We start from the raw sequence: 15,845 nt of genomic DNA on the forward strand, positions 1-15,845 counted from the left end.
TCAGACCTGCAGCGGTGGAGCCCCGGGTCGGGGACCACAGGGTCGGCACCGCTGGGGTTTTGAGAAGAAGGCAGACAAGTATTTCTTCAGCTCACTTAGCTGGAAAACACAGTTTCCATTTAAAATTTTGATAATGATTCAACAGAAACTTAGATTTTGTGCCTGAAATACTTTGTGACTTTTCTTTTTCCATTCTTGCCCACTTTTCTTCAGATTCTTTTCCAGCCCCAAACCAGTGTCTATGAGGCTCTGGCCAAAGACTGTGTGGCCCATGGCTGCTCTGTGACCCTCTTCCTCTTCCCCAGTCAGTATGTGGATGTGGCCTCCTTGGGCCTTGTTCCTCTGCTCACCGGGGGAACTCTTTACAAGTACAGCAATTTCCAGGTAGGTGACGCCATTGATGTCTGCCTCCCACTTAACGCAGTGTGTAGGGGAGCCATGCCCAGCACGGAGCCAGACAGATCAATGCAGACACAGAGGCACAGTGCATGAGTCCTTTGCTGTTGCCTGGTGTTTGCCAAAGGTGCAGCTCCTTTAGTCTCAGAGCTAAACCTCCAAATATGCTGTCTCAATGGAGAAAATAATCTGGGTTTAAGGTACTGTTTAGAAAAATAAGTACTTGTTTCAAATTGTGGAAATGGAGGGCCAGTGTATTACACTGCTCTCTCCCACATCGAGAGGAGACAGATCTGCGGTGATCAGAGCACCAGCCCTGCAAGGCCCCAGGCTGCAGGCAGCGGGCTTCTGAGTCTGACAAGTGCGCACACCCAGGGACGGGCCTCCTGTGTCAGGGAGAGTCACCATGTTGAAGCAGAGGCCTGAGCCTGCCACAGGACGAGGAGCTGTGCCAGGGCTGCTCAGCTGTGGCCCCTGAACCTCCTCTGCCATGGCGACAGCAGAGTGCCAGCACCAGGGGAGATGGCCCGCGGCTCCGTGGAGGACCCTCCTGGTCTAACGTGGAGGGGAGCAGCACCAGGGGAGATGGCCCACGGGCTCCCTGGAGGACCCTCCTGGTCTAACGTGGAGGGGGAGCAGCACCAGGGGAGATGGCCCGCGGGCTCCCTGGAGGACCCTCCTGGTCTAACGTGGAGGGGAGTAGCACCAGGGGAGACGGCCCGCGGGCTCCGTGGAGGACCCTCCTGGTCTAACGTGGAGGGGAGCAGCACCAGGGGAGACGGCCCACGGGCTCCGTGGAGGACCCTCCTGGTCTAACGTGGAGGGGAGCAGCACCAGGGGAGACGGCCCACGGGCTCCCTGGAGGACCCTCCTGGTCTAACGTGGAGGGGAGCAGCACCAGGGGAGACGGCCCACGGGCTCCGTGGAGGACCCTCCTGGTCTAACGTGAAGGGGGAGCAGCACCAGGGGAGACGGCCCACGGGCTCCGTGGAGGACCCTCCTGGTCTAACGTGGAGGGGGAGCAGCACCAGGGGAGACGGCCCACGGGCTCCGTGGAGGACCCTCCTGGTCTAACGTGGAGGGGAGCAGCACCAGGGGAGATGGCCCACGGGCTCCCTGGAGGACCCTCCTGGTCTAACGTGGAGGGGGAGGCAGCCCAGCTGCACGCCTTCCGCAGCCTCATTGAATGGGCGGCACAGTGGTCTTAGTCTTGCCTCCAACACAAAACCCCTGAAATTGGTAACAATTTCCCATCTAACCATTATGAAAATGAAAGAAATGATATGAGTTTCATTTGAAAACTTCAGAATCTCTGTCCAAAGGTCCTATATTTTCTTTAACCAAAGAAACATAAGCTATGCTTATGATTTAGCATATAAATATGCTGAATCAGGATAAAAATGAGAACTATTTTAATTACGTTTTAAAAACAAGAATCATCGAGTACTTGGCTACCATCTGCCCACGAGACTGTGCTTCTTTTCTCAGATGCACTTGGATAGCCAGCAGTTCCTGAATGACCTGAGGAGTGACGTGGAGAAGAAAATAGGTTTTGACGCCATCATGCGGGTGCGGACCAGCACAGGTAGGTTCCCGCGTGCTCCGCTCTGTGGTGAGGCTGACAGCGGAGCAGTCAGCAGAACCCCTCCTTGTGCTTCAGGGTTCAGAGCCACAGACTTCTTTGGTGGGGTCTTCATGAACAACACCACCGACGTGGAGATGGCTGCCCTGGACTGCGACAAGGCTGTGACGGTGGAGTTCAAGCACGACGACAGGCTCAGCGAGGACAGTGGCGCCCTGATCCAGGTGACTGCAGCCCGGCCCCGTGCGGACGGGTGACAGTCCCTTCACAAAGAAGCGCAGTTCTTTTCCAGGGCTGGTCCACCTAGAGGGCCCACTGTGCCTGCAGCATCCTGGCCCCACAGAGCCAGGCCCCTGTGCTGGCACCCAGGGTCCAGGGTCCCACTAGGGCTCACCCACTCTGTCTTTCACGAGGTCCGGGTTCCTGCTGAGCGCTCAGGGCTCAGGGACCATTAGGAATCATTCCGTTCCTGCTGCCTGTGCATGAGCCAGCTCCAGGCACCAGGAAGTGCAGCTCTCCTGGTTATAGAGCAGAACTCTGTTCCCAGGGTCCTGGGGCTGTCCAGGCCTGTGTTCCCCTGTCCTCACACGGCCTCCCTCCTGTCATCATGTCTGTGCCCATGGCTCTTTCCCTCTAAGGACACCAGTCACATTGAGCCAGGTCCCTCTAGTGACCTTGTTTAATGACTTTACCTCCTAGGCCCTCTCTCCCAGCGGCAGGTTAGGATCCACAGCTCAGCTCTGACACCTCGCTGAACACGTTATATCATCAGCAAGTAGAACAGAATTTGGTTTTGTAGTACGCAACGTTAATTAGAAGCCATGGAGCTCTTCAGTTCAGATGGGAAAAGGCTACCAACTGGGCACTGGTTCCAGTTCAGCGTGGCACCAAGAGGGTGCAGAGAGGCTGAGACGTGCTGAGTGGGGGCTCTGGTGTCCACTCTTGAGTCGCATGTGCCCTGAGCATCCCATGGGTCTTGCTGTGGCTGTGAGTGGTCTGAGCACAGTGGAGCTGCACACGTGGAGGTGTGGTCATGCACGTGCGGCACCCACCGGGCAGTGCATACCAGTGGAATGCTGCTGGAAACCAGAGGACGAGCAGTGCACAGCTGCTGTGGGAGTGTGGGGCATCCAGGGGTCCCTTCCACACACACTGCGTGGCAAATGCAAACTAGAGGCAGCCACGCTGGCTGGAGGTCACCAAAACCTGGGCCTCGCCCTGCTTCTTCCACAGTGTGCTGTGCTTTACACCACCATCGGGGGTCAGCGGAGACTTCGGATTCACAACCTCGGCTTAAACTGCAGCTCCCAGCTAGCAGATCTTTACAAGAGCTGTGAGACGGATGCCCTCATCAACTTCTTTGCCAAGTCAGGTACAGCTTTGCTAGCTCTGTGTGAGTGCTCTTGGTGTTCGTCCAGACCCCTAGGCTAGTTGTGATGGTAGCCGAGATTGGGTGGGGGTGCAGCCATGGCCGCACATAACCAGAATGGAGTGAAGGCAGAGCACAGAGGAAGACGTGTGCCTCTGCAGCAGCACGTGATAGGCAGAGACTCACAGTGTCCAGAGCTTGCTTCCAGTGGGCGGGTCTGGGCTGAAGGCAAGAAGCAGAGGCTAGGCCCTACTGTGGCCACAGTGAGCCCAGTGGCACACGGCAGGGTGGAAGGAGGCTGCCAGGAATGGCTGGCCTGTCGTCCATACCTTGGTAACTGAATTCCATGGGCCCAGGGAGAGTTTCTGTGGCTTCTCTCAGCCATTCTACCCCAGGTTATGGAAGAAATAGCTGTCCAGCTGCAGGAATTCAGAACACCAGAAAAGAACAAACCAGCCCTTCTCTTCTCTGTGTAGAACTGTTTATTATATTCTGAAGATGATTCTGGGGCCACAGTGGCCTTTTGCTGTAGGCAGCCCACTGCTCTGCACTGACTAGATGCCACCTAATCAGGAGGGGATGTCAGCAGGGACTAGCATTTCTGAAAACTGCCATCCTCACTTCAGACCTGAGGACCATAGCAGTTTGTTCTTTCTCTATCATTTGAAGAGATCAGTATCTAGAACTTTGATGCCCGTTTTCCTAATGGCCTTTTGCATACAGCTTTTAAAGCAGTTCTACACCAGCCTTTGAAAGTCATCCGGGAAATCCTAGTTAATCAGACTGCACACATGTTGGCGTGTTACCGCAAGAACTGCGCCAGCCCGTCTGCAGCGAGCCAGGTGAGTGTGGGCATGGGGAGGCTGAAAGTGAGAGCAGTGGGTTCCTTCAGCAAGTGGACTGAGGCGGTGATGCCGCACCCAGAGCGGGCAGTGAGCCCCACAGCCAAGGGGGCCCAGGGCGTGGTCTTGGGGGCCACAATGGGTCCTGAGCCAAAGACAGGCGTCCACGTTCAGCTCAGGTCTGTACGTGTAAACAACAGAGTGTGGTGTGATCCGTGTTCCCAGCTGTCAACAGGCAGGTGTCTGCACGACTCTGCTGACAACGTACTGTAGAAGCAGAAGCGTGGCTCCTCTTATAAATGGGCGACCTCCTCGTGGAAAGTCACCAATAGGGAGACTGCTCTGGGAGTCTTGTCTCGGCCCTCACCCAGGAAGTCCCTGCTTCCAGGGCCCTTTAAGAAGCCCTGCTCGGGCTCTGCCCTGAAGGTGAAGCTCGCCTGCTCTGCCCGGGCGCTCCTGCTCACGTCCTTCCCTGAGGCAGTGAGCACAAGTCGCTGGTTCTCCATGTACTAACTATCTGAACACAGAGTTTTGGTTAAAGGGTAAGATGGTGAGAGACCACGGGAGACTCCTGCCTCCCTCCCTCAGAAGTGGTCAGTAGGAGGAACCTGAAGTGCCTTCCCAGGGCCTGCAGTGGCCGCAGTGATGCCGAAGGCTCTGGGTCCCCGTCCGTCCTCTAGATACGCCTCCCTGCACCCTCCCTGAAGCTCCTTTCTGTGCCGTTGACGACGGTCAGCCTGCATGCTTTCTTCTCCTGCACTGGTGGTCCCAGGAGGGTCTCAATCTACTCATGTGGTCCTGTGGTTGAGCAGTGCACCACCGTGGCATGCCACAGCCCCAGACCGAGCACAGCGAGCGCATGGGACCCTGTGGGCCTCAGCATCTGTAGTCAGGCAAGCAGAGTCCAGAACCAGCACTTGCAAGGCTCTGCCGCTTGTCCCTGAGTCCTGGCAGAGCTGCGCTGTCTCGGGAGCCCCTCCTTCAGGATGCGGTGGCTGGAACGGATGCTGTTAGCATCCTCTGCACATCAGGATGATTGGGAACCTTGAGAAAAGCAAATCTGTTAGGGAAAAGGAATCCAGGCCCTCCTCCTTCCTGGTCTGCTGCCGAGGCGCCGTCCCGTGCCAGGCCTTCTCCTAGGCAGTGCGTTGTGCTTAAAGACACCACAGTGCCCTGCTCTCGGCACGTCGACGGAGCCTTTCCTGTTCACATAATGGACTTTTATTTCTCCACTAGCACATTTCAGGCCCTTCGACCAGTGATGCCCTGGAAACAGTGATGTAACTTAGATGCTGTCATGGAGTCCAGAAAACAGAGGTCAGACACCATTAGAACAGAGCTATATTAGATCAGTAGCCAAAAGCAGAAAGGCCGAGCTTCGGGTTCTCTGCAGAAACTGCAATGAGGCTGGAGGGGCTCCTGCCATTCGTGTGAGGGAATCAGAGATTGTGCCTCACATGGAGCCAGGCAGCCCAGGAGGAGCCGTGTCCTCCACGTGACCCTGGCCTCCACGTAGGGATGAGGCTGAGGCAGGAGAACGCGCTGGGGACAGAGTTGAGGGAGCCCCCAGGCTGTGGGAGGTGCTGGGCTAAGACCTGGCTGGACACAGCACTGAAACAAAATGTTAGGGTCATGTGCTTTATCAACTCCAGCAGCTCACTGTTCTGAGCTTAAACACGTTACGTTATTTGGGGTATAAGGACTTCTAAAGGCAAATCAGAAGACCTTAAGGCAAATTAATCCTTGTTTTGTCATTTCTAAATGCAAAGAACAGTTTCCCTAACTCAAGCAAACTAGACTCTGCTCCTTTCTCACCTGCAGCTTTTCTCTCCAGGAGTGATGGCATTGTGGAGAGGAAGATTTTATAGTGACAGCCTGTTGCTACATTTTCTTTTCCCCTCATAAGCTTTGACTAAGTCGTTCTCTTATTTTCTTTTACCTGTTATGTGTGTGGTGCTGGTGGAACCCAGGGCCTCACGCATGCTAGGCAAGTGCTTTCAAGCTGGGCCGCACCCTACCTTTCTTTCACTCTTTACTCCACTTTTTTCTTCATCATCAAGTTTCATTCTTGTTAAGCTCCTGTTTTCTTCCCTCGGCTCCCTATAATCCAACCTCCTCTACTCAAATGCTTTGGTCCTAATAGGGTCCCTGCTGGCCATGCTCACTCCTGTGTATCATTTAGGACAACAATTCTCTGAACTATCCTAAAACAACTTGGTTAATTAGAAGCAACTAGTTAAATTTCAAGATAACATCTTAAAACTGTACTGTTTTCCCAAATAGTATGTGTTTCCAAGAACATTCTTAGTCCATAGCAGTATGTAAGATGCCTAACTAATAACCAGCTCAGAAATGCTGCCCAGGCTATGCGGCTCTGGCACGTGACCCTGATCCGACTCCTACACCATGGGTCAATGGTTCCCTGTGCTGTCGAGTGGAAATGTCTTGCTAGAGGAGCAACAAGAATCAGGGTGGCCTCCTGTGAGGACCCTGGCCCTTCACCGCCCCCGTCTCTGTAAAAGGAAGCTGGAAATGGAGCTGCAGGCAGATCTCCAAAATGCATTTGCCCAAGCTGGTTGGATTTTGTGTGTGTGTGTTCTTTCCTGGACCCTGAGGAGAGGCCTGGGAGGTGGAGGAATTCAGCAGAGCCCTGAGGGAGACTCTCTCTTCAGTCTGCATTCTGATAAGCATGGTGTGTTCTTTCAAAGAGCCCTTGTGTTGCAGGTTTTTCTGGTCTCCTGCTGATGGTTCTCAACAGCAGACCCAGCTCAGCTGCTCATAGGCACAGCTGGGGAGGGGACCGAACCGCATGGGCTGTCCTAGGATGTGGCTGGAATCACTGCGTTGCTGGCACATACTCCGGCGCAGTAGGAAACAGGCATCTTTCTTTTTCAGCTCATTCTACCAGACTCCATGAAGATATTGCCAGTGTACATGAACTCCCTGTTGAAAAGCTGTGTGCTGCTCAGCAGACCAGACACCCCTACGGATGAGCGGGCCTTCCAGAGGCAGCTGGTCATGACCATGGGAGTGGCCGACTCCCAGCTCTTCTTCTACCCACAGTTCCTGCCAATCGTAAGCTGCTCCAGGAGACAAGGCCTTCTGCTAGGCAGAAACCAGAGGCCGCAGTGCCTGCAGCACGTTCAGAGGGGCCTTAAGGTAGCCACACACGTGCAGGGACAGAGGCAGGCGGCTGGAGGCACAGAGCAGCCCTGCCCCCCCTGAAGGCGAGAGGTGTGCTGGGGGGCTGCTCTCCTCTCCTCCCTGAGCAGGTGCACTGAGGGCACACAGTGAGGCACGTCCCCAACCCCAGCTGGGGAAGGGCTGCAGCATCAGGCAGCTCCCTCTCCTCCATGAGCAGGTGCACTGAGGGCACGCAGTGAGACACGTCCCCAACCCCAGCTGGGGAAGGGCTGCAGCCTCAGGCAGCTCCCTCTCCTCCATGAGCAGGTGCACTGAGGGCACACAGTGAGGCACGTCCCCAACCCCAGCTGGGGAAGGGCGCAGCATCAGACAGCTCCCTCTCCTCCCTGAGCAGGTGCACTGAGGGCACGCAGTGAGGCACGTCCCCAACCCCAGCTGGGGAAGGGCTGCAGCCTCAGGCAGCTCCCTCTCCTCCATGAGCAGGTGCACTGAGGGCACACAGTGAGGCACGTCCCCAACCCCAGCTGGGGAAGGGCGCAGCATCAGACAGCTCCCTCTCCTCCCTGAGCAGGTGCACTGAGGGCACACAGTGAGACAAGTCCCCAACCCCAGCTGGGGAAGGGCTGCAGCCTCAGGCAGCTCCCTCTCCTCCTTGAGCAGGTGCACTGAGGGCACACAGTGAGACACGTCCCCAACCCCAGCTGGGGAAGGGCTGCAGCCTCAGGCAGCTCCCTCTCCTCCATGAGCAGGTGCACTGAGGGCACACAGTGAGACAAGTCCCCAACCCCAGCTGGGGAAGGGCTGCAGCCTCAGGCAGCTCCCTCTCCTCCATGAGCAGGTGCACTGAGGGCACGCAGTGAGGCACGTCCCCAACCCCAGCTGGGGAAGGGCTGCAGCATCAGGCAGCTCCCTCTCCTCCATGAGCAGGTGCACTGAGGGCACACAGTGAGACACGTCCCCAACCCCAGCTGGGGAAGGGCTGCAGCCTCAGGCAGCTCCCTCTCCTCCATGAGCAGGTGCACTGAGGGCACACAGTGAGGCACGTCCCCAACCCCAGCTGGGGAAGGGCGCAGCATCAGGCAGCTCCCTCTCCCCCATGAGCAGGTGCACTGAGGGCACACAGTGAGGCACGTCCCCAACCCCAGCTGGGGAAGGGCTGCAGCATCAGGCAGCTCCCTCTCCTCCATGAGCAGGTGCACTGAGGGCACACAGTGAGGCACGTCCCCAACCCCAGCTGGGGAAGGGCTGCAGCCTCAGGCAGCTCCCTCTCCTCCATGAGCAGGTGCACTGAGGGCACACAGTGAGGCACGTCCCCAACCCCAGCTGGGGAAGGGTGCAGCATCAGACAGCTCAGGTGCATGTGAGGGGGATTCCACTTACACACGCCTGCTTGTCACATGCATGGAATCTCAGGTGCACATGTGCCCACTGTGTTTCCTGGATAACGTGAGCAGGTGTACATCGTGTGTATGAAGTTGTATGGCATGTGTGTTCATTGTATGAATGGGACATGGTGCGTATGTGTGCGTTCACTGTGCACACGTATGTACACCACCTGCACATGTTTGTTGTATGGCTAGATCCCATGTGCATGTGTTATTCATGTGAGAGGGATGCTACACATACACACACACACACATTCATTGTGTGTTTGGGATCGCATGCACACATGCTTCCTCTTATGTTGTCAGAGTGTAAGTGTCTAGGAGTCAGGACATGTGATGAGGTCACTGTGACTGGCCTAGCTCAAGTGCAGGCAGGATAACAGCCTGAGGGGCCCCATACTGAAGAGCAGCACCTGCCCCAGCGACCTCCATGGGGAGCTTCACCTTTGCTCCACCTTTGCTCTTGCTTAGGCCTGGACAGCGCTCTCTGTGACAGGTCTTTCCCGGAGACTGCAGGTTGGACTGAGGGGAGGAGAGAGGAAAGCGGGCGTGTAAGCATGGCCCTGGGACAGGTGGAACAGGAAACTAACAGTTGCTTCCATCTTTATGACTAGAAGTGAACTGTGGCAAAGGGTGGATTTTCAGATAGAACTAGATGGACCAGTCCGTAGGGCACGGAAAGCAGGACTCTATAGGACACAACACTACCTCTCCTCAGAACTGCTCTGGCAAGGCCACCTGCAGCCAGCCTTGGGCCAGATCCCATGGGCATGCTCAGACCCTCCTCTTTCCGTCTGTTGTTTCTTTATTGCTGAGGATCCTGAACTCCTTTATGACCTGTCCCAGCCCCTGACACACACTTTTCACTTTCCAGTGTCCCTTCTCCAGCCAGCTGGTGCTTCCCCTGCCTTGGAGGTTCATGCTGCTCCCCCAGAGTGGTCTGGGGCGAAGAACTGAACACGTACCTTTTTTATATAAATGACATCTCTGCATGATCTGGTCTTGTGGGTTTAAATGTCATTTATATACCAATTATCTCAAATTCCTGTCTCAAATGGCCTCTGAGCTGCCCTTCAGATGCATTTGCCCCATGACCTGCTGGGCCTCTCCTGAGATAAGTGCTCAGACCTCAAAGCCCACCCTCCCACCTGCCCCCCCACCCCTCCCATTTGCTCTCCTTTGGCCTCCCCACGCCCTCCCTCCCTCCCTCGTGCCCCCTCCTCCAGGCCCTCAGGCAGCAGCCCTCTTCCTCACACCCTCAGACTCCTGTTGGCAAGCTCTCCTTTTCACGAGTATCCACCCAGAGCAGAGTGCCCTCCCTCCTCCACTAACCAGTCTGTGCTGCACCCACTGCCTCTCCTTGGGTCTGTCTTCAGCAGGCAAGCAGAGTGGTCTGCCAGAACACGGACAGACGCCAGGATGCTCCGTCTCAGGAGAAGCCAGGAGTCCTGCTCCCTGGCCCACTGACCCTTGTGTTCCGTGGCCCTCCCTTCTCGCCCTCATCTCGCTGACCCTCAAACTCCACCAGGCTCTTCCGTCCACTGCAGCATCTCCCAAATGTCCCCCCAGTTGACTTTCCCACCTTCTCAGGCCTCCACTCAAGCCTGCCTGCCTCCAAGCCCCCTGGAATACACGCCCCCATTCCAGCACCTCTTCCACCTGGGTGCTTGCAGCCCCTTCTCAGTTCTCTGCTTCCTAGCTCGCACCACCGTGGCCAAAATGCTGCATGTGTTCCTACTTCATGCCCTGCCTCTAACTGCACACAGCAGGCGCTCAGGAGATACGTGCTGGGCGGGAGGGAGAAGCACCAGCAGGAGGAAGGAGGGGGCATCTCTGACCCTTTCTTTCCTACGCAGCACACCTTGGATGTCAAGAGTACAGCCTTACCTGCTGCTGTCCGCTGCTCCGAGTCCCGCCTCTCAGAAGGAGGGATCTTTCTTCTGGCCAACGGTCTGAACATGTTCTTGTGGCTGGGAGTGAGCAGCCCACCAGAGCTGATCCAAGGGATTTTTAATGTGCCATCTTTTGCGCATGTCAGTACAGATATGGTAAGTAGCCTTTCACTGTTTTTGTAGTAATATACAAAATTTAAATTCTTAAATAAATGTTGCATGTAATTTTATGTTACAAAGAAGAAAACAATAAGACGTAGTTTTGTATAAAGTTGAGAAATTCATGCTTTGATAAAACAGCAATTAGCGTATATGGAAGTATCTGCATAACAGGTTAACCCTCATGGTGACTTTGGTAGAACCTGCAGCACTGCCAGAGTATTCTCTGTGCCAATCCCACTGTTTCGTTTCACCCTCTACGTAGATGAGTGTTCTGCAGCTGCAGGTCCGGGCTGAGTTTCCTGTGGTGGTGTGTGGCAGAGGGGCCCAGGGCAGCTCTTGAGCTTAGGTCCCCTTCCATCATGGTCCTAAGCTGAGCACTGTGATCAGAATAGTCACAGGTGCTCAACTCTGTATCAGGTAGTGATCTGCAATGCAATACTCTCAAGAAAACAGATTTCTCCCCTTCTGTAGCAGTCATAACAGAAGTAATTGTGGGTTTGATATGGGAACAAATTCAAATATCTATCTTGAAAGTGTCTTAGGAAAACCGGCAGCCAGTTTGTTGGAGAGTCTAGACTTGCTGTGAGCTGCTCACACTGTGGCGCTGCTGCTGTGGCTCGATTGTCCACCCTGTGGCACGGGGTCCCAAGACCCTCGCTTACGGGGGTGGGATAGCTTAATTCTGGGTGTCACACCTAATTTCTGGTCTGAATGTATAGGTTAGGTATCTAGAGCATCTTGAATGAAGGGGCAGGAGTAAAATCCAGAGCTACCAAGGCAGGTGGTCAATGCAGAGAGCCTGTCTATCCACACAGATGTATATTCAACTGGCGGGTGTCCAGGTCTCACCAAAAGATTGGTCATTTAAAAATAGTAGTCTGTCTGCCTGTGGCTTCAAGTAAGAAATGGTTAGAATTGAAATTTTCAAAAAATATGAAACAAAATTAAAATTCAGTAGGCAAGAATGACCTCCTGGAGAATTTAAGAAGATTCTCATATCATGATATACTGGCTCAGAGCCAAAAGAACACATTTGCAAAACAGCCAGTCACTCCACCAGAATGGCAGGTTGGTGGGTTTGTGCTTCTACCAACACACCTCTTTTTCACCTTCTTCAAGCAATGAAACAAAACGAAAACCAAAGGAAGCCCTTTTGTTTTAGAGGAGTGGGCACCTTGAGACATACACAGGAAGCAGACTTGGAGAATTTGGGTAGCAGGACCCGTCATGAGGTTGAGGGCACATGCAGGGTGCCCCAGAGCATGGAGACATGAAGGCAGAAGCTTCTCCTTGAGGCTCTGCAGTGAGATTCCTGCTACCTCCAGCTGACCCCTGGGGCCTGGGCATCTGAGAAGGAAGCCTTAGTGCTTGAAGTCTTCATTGGGGGAACCGAGGAATTCCATGTCTCCTGGAGGCCAGGTGCAGCTGGACTGTCCCCTAAACTGCAGCCAGACTTCTGGGGACCTCAGAGGCCATACACCCTGGAGAAGCAAGTGCTTGGGGCTGGCTGCAGTGTGGGAACAGTGGCTCTGAGGCAGAGACCCCCCAGCAACCCTCTGCAGGCACAGGGTACATCTTCTGCTCTCAATACAGCCTTGAAATACACACGTGAGAAGACACTGACCCTGTGGGACACAGCCCCAGGTGTCCTTTAATAAAGCACACTCGTGTGTCACCAGGAAGGATTTTTATTCTGAAAAGACAGAGACATTGGTTAATTGTCTTTCAGTCATTTCTTTCCCACACTTTCAGTTTTCAGGTGAGTAAACCATGCTCTTCATGTTCTCATAGTCTCCTGTTGCTGGAAGCATTGTGAATTGTACTGAACCTGGTTTTCTTGAACGCAGACTGTGCTGCCTGAGGTGGGAAGCCCACACTCTCGACAGCTCCGGATGATCATGGGTGTCATCCAGCAGAAGAGGCCATATTCCATGAAGGTAGGAGACAGCTCTCTCCTCTCCTCAAGCTTTTATTTATTCCCTTGAAGACTTCTGGAAGTGCATGTTCTACAATCACATCCATCTGCTTGTCAGACACATGCCCAGCAGTTCCAAGTTGGGGAACAAGACCCTCGAGGCATGGTGGCCACAGGTGCCCTTGCCAGGCCTGATGTGATCTTCCCTTGGGTGTCATTAGAGGAGGACCATTCAGAAATTCATGATATCTGATTTTTTTTCTTAAATAAAGGGGTGGAACTGAGGTAAAGGGAACTAATGAACAGCCTGCTGCCTCCAGCGTGCATCTGGGTGAACACTGGCCCAGCGCACCTACTGTGGTCTAAGGACAGGACCTGGAGGTGCTGAGGGGTCACATGTGGGTGACTTGAGCGAGCCATTCCTTCTACTGAGAGGGCACATGAGAAAGCTGGGCAGGCCCGGGTGACCATTTCCACATTCTGCCCCACTCCATAAGACCATGTACCCCAGCAGACTCACAAGAGGGAAAAACAATGGGTCCCTCCTCCACACCCAGTGTTGCCCCTCGTTGTGGGGGTGAGCCCTTGAGGAGCCCAGCCACCACTTCCCGAGACCCGCACAAGAATGGGCAGTTCACCTTTGCAGAGCCTCTGGGCTGGAGCAGGGGAAGTTCAATCCTGGTGCTCTGTGCCCCTCAGTCCTTGGCCAGGCATTTCCCACCCTGTGAGAACCCAAAGCAAAAATAAATACCCACCAGGACAACTAACACCAGCTCCTCCACTAGTCTCCACATAGACAGCGAGTTCTAAGACCTTGGCCCTGAGGCCCCTCTCCCCACAAGGTCCCATTTCCGCCCTCCGTCTTAAGTTGCGCTGGGGAGGCTGGACCACACTGCGCTGCCCAGCCTGGCAGTCACAGTGGCATGGGGAGCAGGTGGGCAAAGCACACAAGGAAAGTGGCCAGGGCGAGAAGTCTCCACAAGGGCAGCCTGCCCAGCTGCAGCAGTGAAGCTGTGCACCAGTGTGGCCTCCCGTGTACACACAGCAGTCGCAGCGCCACTGCCATTCCCACACCGACCCAGTAGCCATGACACAGGGCCAGAACTAGCTGCTCACGTCACGCCATGCACCCAGGACTGCTCTTTTCCATGACATTTGACCATCATTCAGAAGAAATGAAAACATGCTTTCAGAGAGTGAAAAGTGAGGGTTGGAGATATAGCTCAGTTGGTACACAAAACCCTGGGTTCAGTCCTCAGCCACACGCGCGCGCACACACACACACACACACACACACACACACACGCCTGAATAAGAAGCTGGGCACAGTGGGGCACACCTTTAATCCCAGTGGTTTAGGGGGCTGAAGAAGGAAGAGTACGAGTTCAAAGCCAACCTCAGCCAAAGCAACTCAGTGAGACCCTGTCTCTAAATAAAATACAAAATAGGGCTGGGGATGTGGCTCAGTGGTTGGGTGCCCCTGAGTTCAATCCCTGGTACTTGCCCCCATCCCCTCAAAAAAAAGACTTTACCCGAGAAACAAGTTGGAATGGGAGAATAACAACAAAACGGAGCCAGATCCACAGGGAGCCATCTGGTGGGGCAGCAGGGCAGTTGATGTGCTATTGATGTCATTACAGGCCAGGGGCAGCTCAGAGCTTATCAGCCTCAGGCACAGGTCAAGGCAGCAGGTCAGAACCCTTCTTTCCAACAGTAGATGAGGCCAGGGTGGATCGGCTGGGGCCCCAGCCGCGACGCACTCTTTCCTGCCCCACTTGCAGCGCTCCATGCTCTCCCAGAGGGGAACCCTGGAGGCCCTCTGTGCAGGGGAGGGGGGAGTCCCGTGAACCACTGCAGAGGTTCTCCACATTTCCTTTCTCTGTTGTCTTCCATGGCTCAGACGCACTCTGTGGCCTGTCGTGGGCAGCACAGCCTTGAAGCACTGGGCCAAGCAGGAGTAGCCTCTTGTGCCTCTCACACCCACTCTGTCCTCCGCTGCCCCACAACCAGCCTCCTGTGTCCTCTTCCTGTCCAGTCTCCCTCACCTCGTTGCTGTTACATCTGCTACCAGCCCGCTGCCCCATTCTGTTCTGCACCTCACTGGGTTACACTGGCTTCAAGTCAAAGGCGTGGTTGTGTTTCTGTCTAGGAGCCCTGCCTCCTAGAGCTGTGGCCACTCACAGACTAGCCAGCTTCAGCTCAGACCTGGGCTTAAAGGCCTTGACGCCAAGCACTGCTCACCCCCATGGGAAGGCTCTCCCAGGGCCCTGGGCCTGTGAGGAATCTCCACCTCATCACTGCCACTTCAAGCCCATGTCCTGGCCTCCCGTGTAGCCAGGCAGAGCCCTGGGACGGCCCCTAACCAGCTGCTCTTATTTTCTTCTAGCTCACCATAGTGAAGCAGCGGGAGCAGCCAGAGATGGTTTTCCGACAGCTCCTGGTGGAGGACCGGGGGCTGCACGGAGGGTCCTCCTACGTGGATTTCCTCTGCTGTGTTCACAAGGAGATATGCCAGCTGCTCAGCTAGCCAGCGCTGGGTGCTGCACTTCTGGGGAAGCGGTCTCTGGGCGCCCACTTTTCTAGAAAGCAGCAGGCTCACTCTGATGCCCGCCACCCTGCAGGGACGCAGTGTGGGGTCTGAGAAGGTGCCCTCGTGTCATGAAGGGAAGAGCCTATTTCTGACTGCAGTTTTTGATTTTTAAAACTGATGGAGTTTGCATTTGATGAAGAGCAGTTTACAGAACATAACATTCTCAATTTCCTTTATGCTAGATATATAAATTATTTTTCAAACTGTATAGATTTGGGGTAAAAGATTGTATTGGTTCCTCTCCTATTTCCAGTGAGGGGAAAAACTTAATTTTTACATTATACCTAATTTTTTAAAACCACATAGCTCCATTGAACACACTTTTCAATTAAGATTTGCAGATTTTAATAATGTGGATTCTATCTAGTAGAAGAATGTATGCTCTACTTTTTTTCATAATTACATACTATCTTTGTTTAAACTATTTTCCAGTTGTTTTGTCTTAAAACTGTATTAATATTCTTAATAGTTCTTTGTACAATTTTGGCAATTTCTACCTGTATATAATGGATCTTTACCAGTATCAATAAATCACTTCATATAAAAATTTAATGTGTAGAATCACTTT

General features: G+C 54.1%; 1 protein-coding gene across 1 annotated transcript in view; it reads left to right on the top strand.

The window, feature by feature from the left end:
- Sec24d (SEC24 homolog D, COPII component) overlaps nucleotides 1-15,824 on the top strand; it is a 62,607-nt gene extending 46,783 nt beyond the window's left edge. Inside the window, exons 15-23 of the mRNA XM_078020755.1 lie at nucleotides 214-384; nucleotides 1,885-1,981; nucleotides 2,057-2,202; nucleotides 3,212-3,350; nucleotides 4,071-4,189; nucleotides 7,085-7,264; nucleotides 10,575-10,766; nucleotides 12,620-12,709; nucleotides 15,074-15,824. Coding sequence (XP_077876881.1) covers nucleotides 214-384; nucleotides 1,885-1,981; nucleotides 2,057-2,202; nucleotides 3,212-3,350; nucleotides 4,071-4,189; nucleotides 7,085-7,264; nucleotides 10,575-10,766; nucleotides 12,620-12,709; nucleotides 15,074-15,214 — 1,275 coding nt within the window. The 3' untranslated portion in view covers nucleotides 15,215-15,824. The remainder of the gene's footprint in view (nucleotides 1-213; nucleotides 385-1,884; nucleotides 1,982-2,056; nucleotides 2,203-3,211; nucleotides 3,351-4,070; nucleotides 4,190-7,084; nucleotides 7,265-10,574; nucleotides 10,767-12,619; nucleotides 12,710-15,073) is intronic.
- Nucleotides 15,825-15,845: the final 21 nt, after the last annotated feature.

This window comes from Ictidomys tridecemlineatus, chromosome 9 (assembly GCF_052094955.1).
Source record: "Ictidomys tridecemlineatus isolate mIctTri1 chromosome 9, mIctTri1.hap1, whole genome shotgun sequence".
In the NCBI taxonomy this organism is placed as follows: Eukaryota; Metazoa; Chordata; class Mammalia; order Rodentia; family Sciuridae; genus Ictidomys; species Ictidomys tridecemlineatus.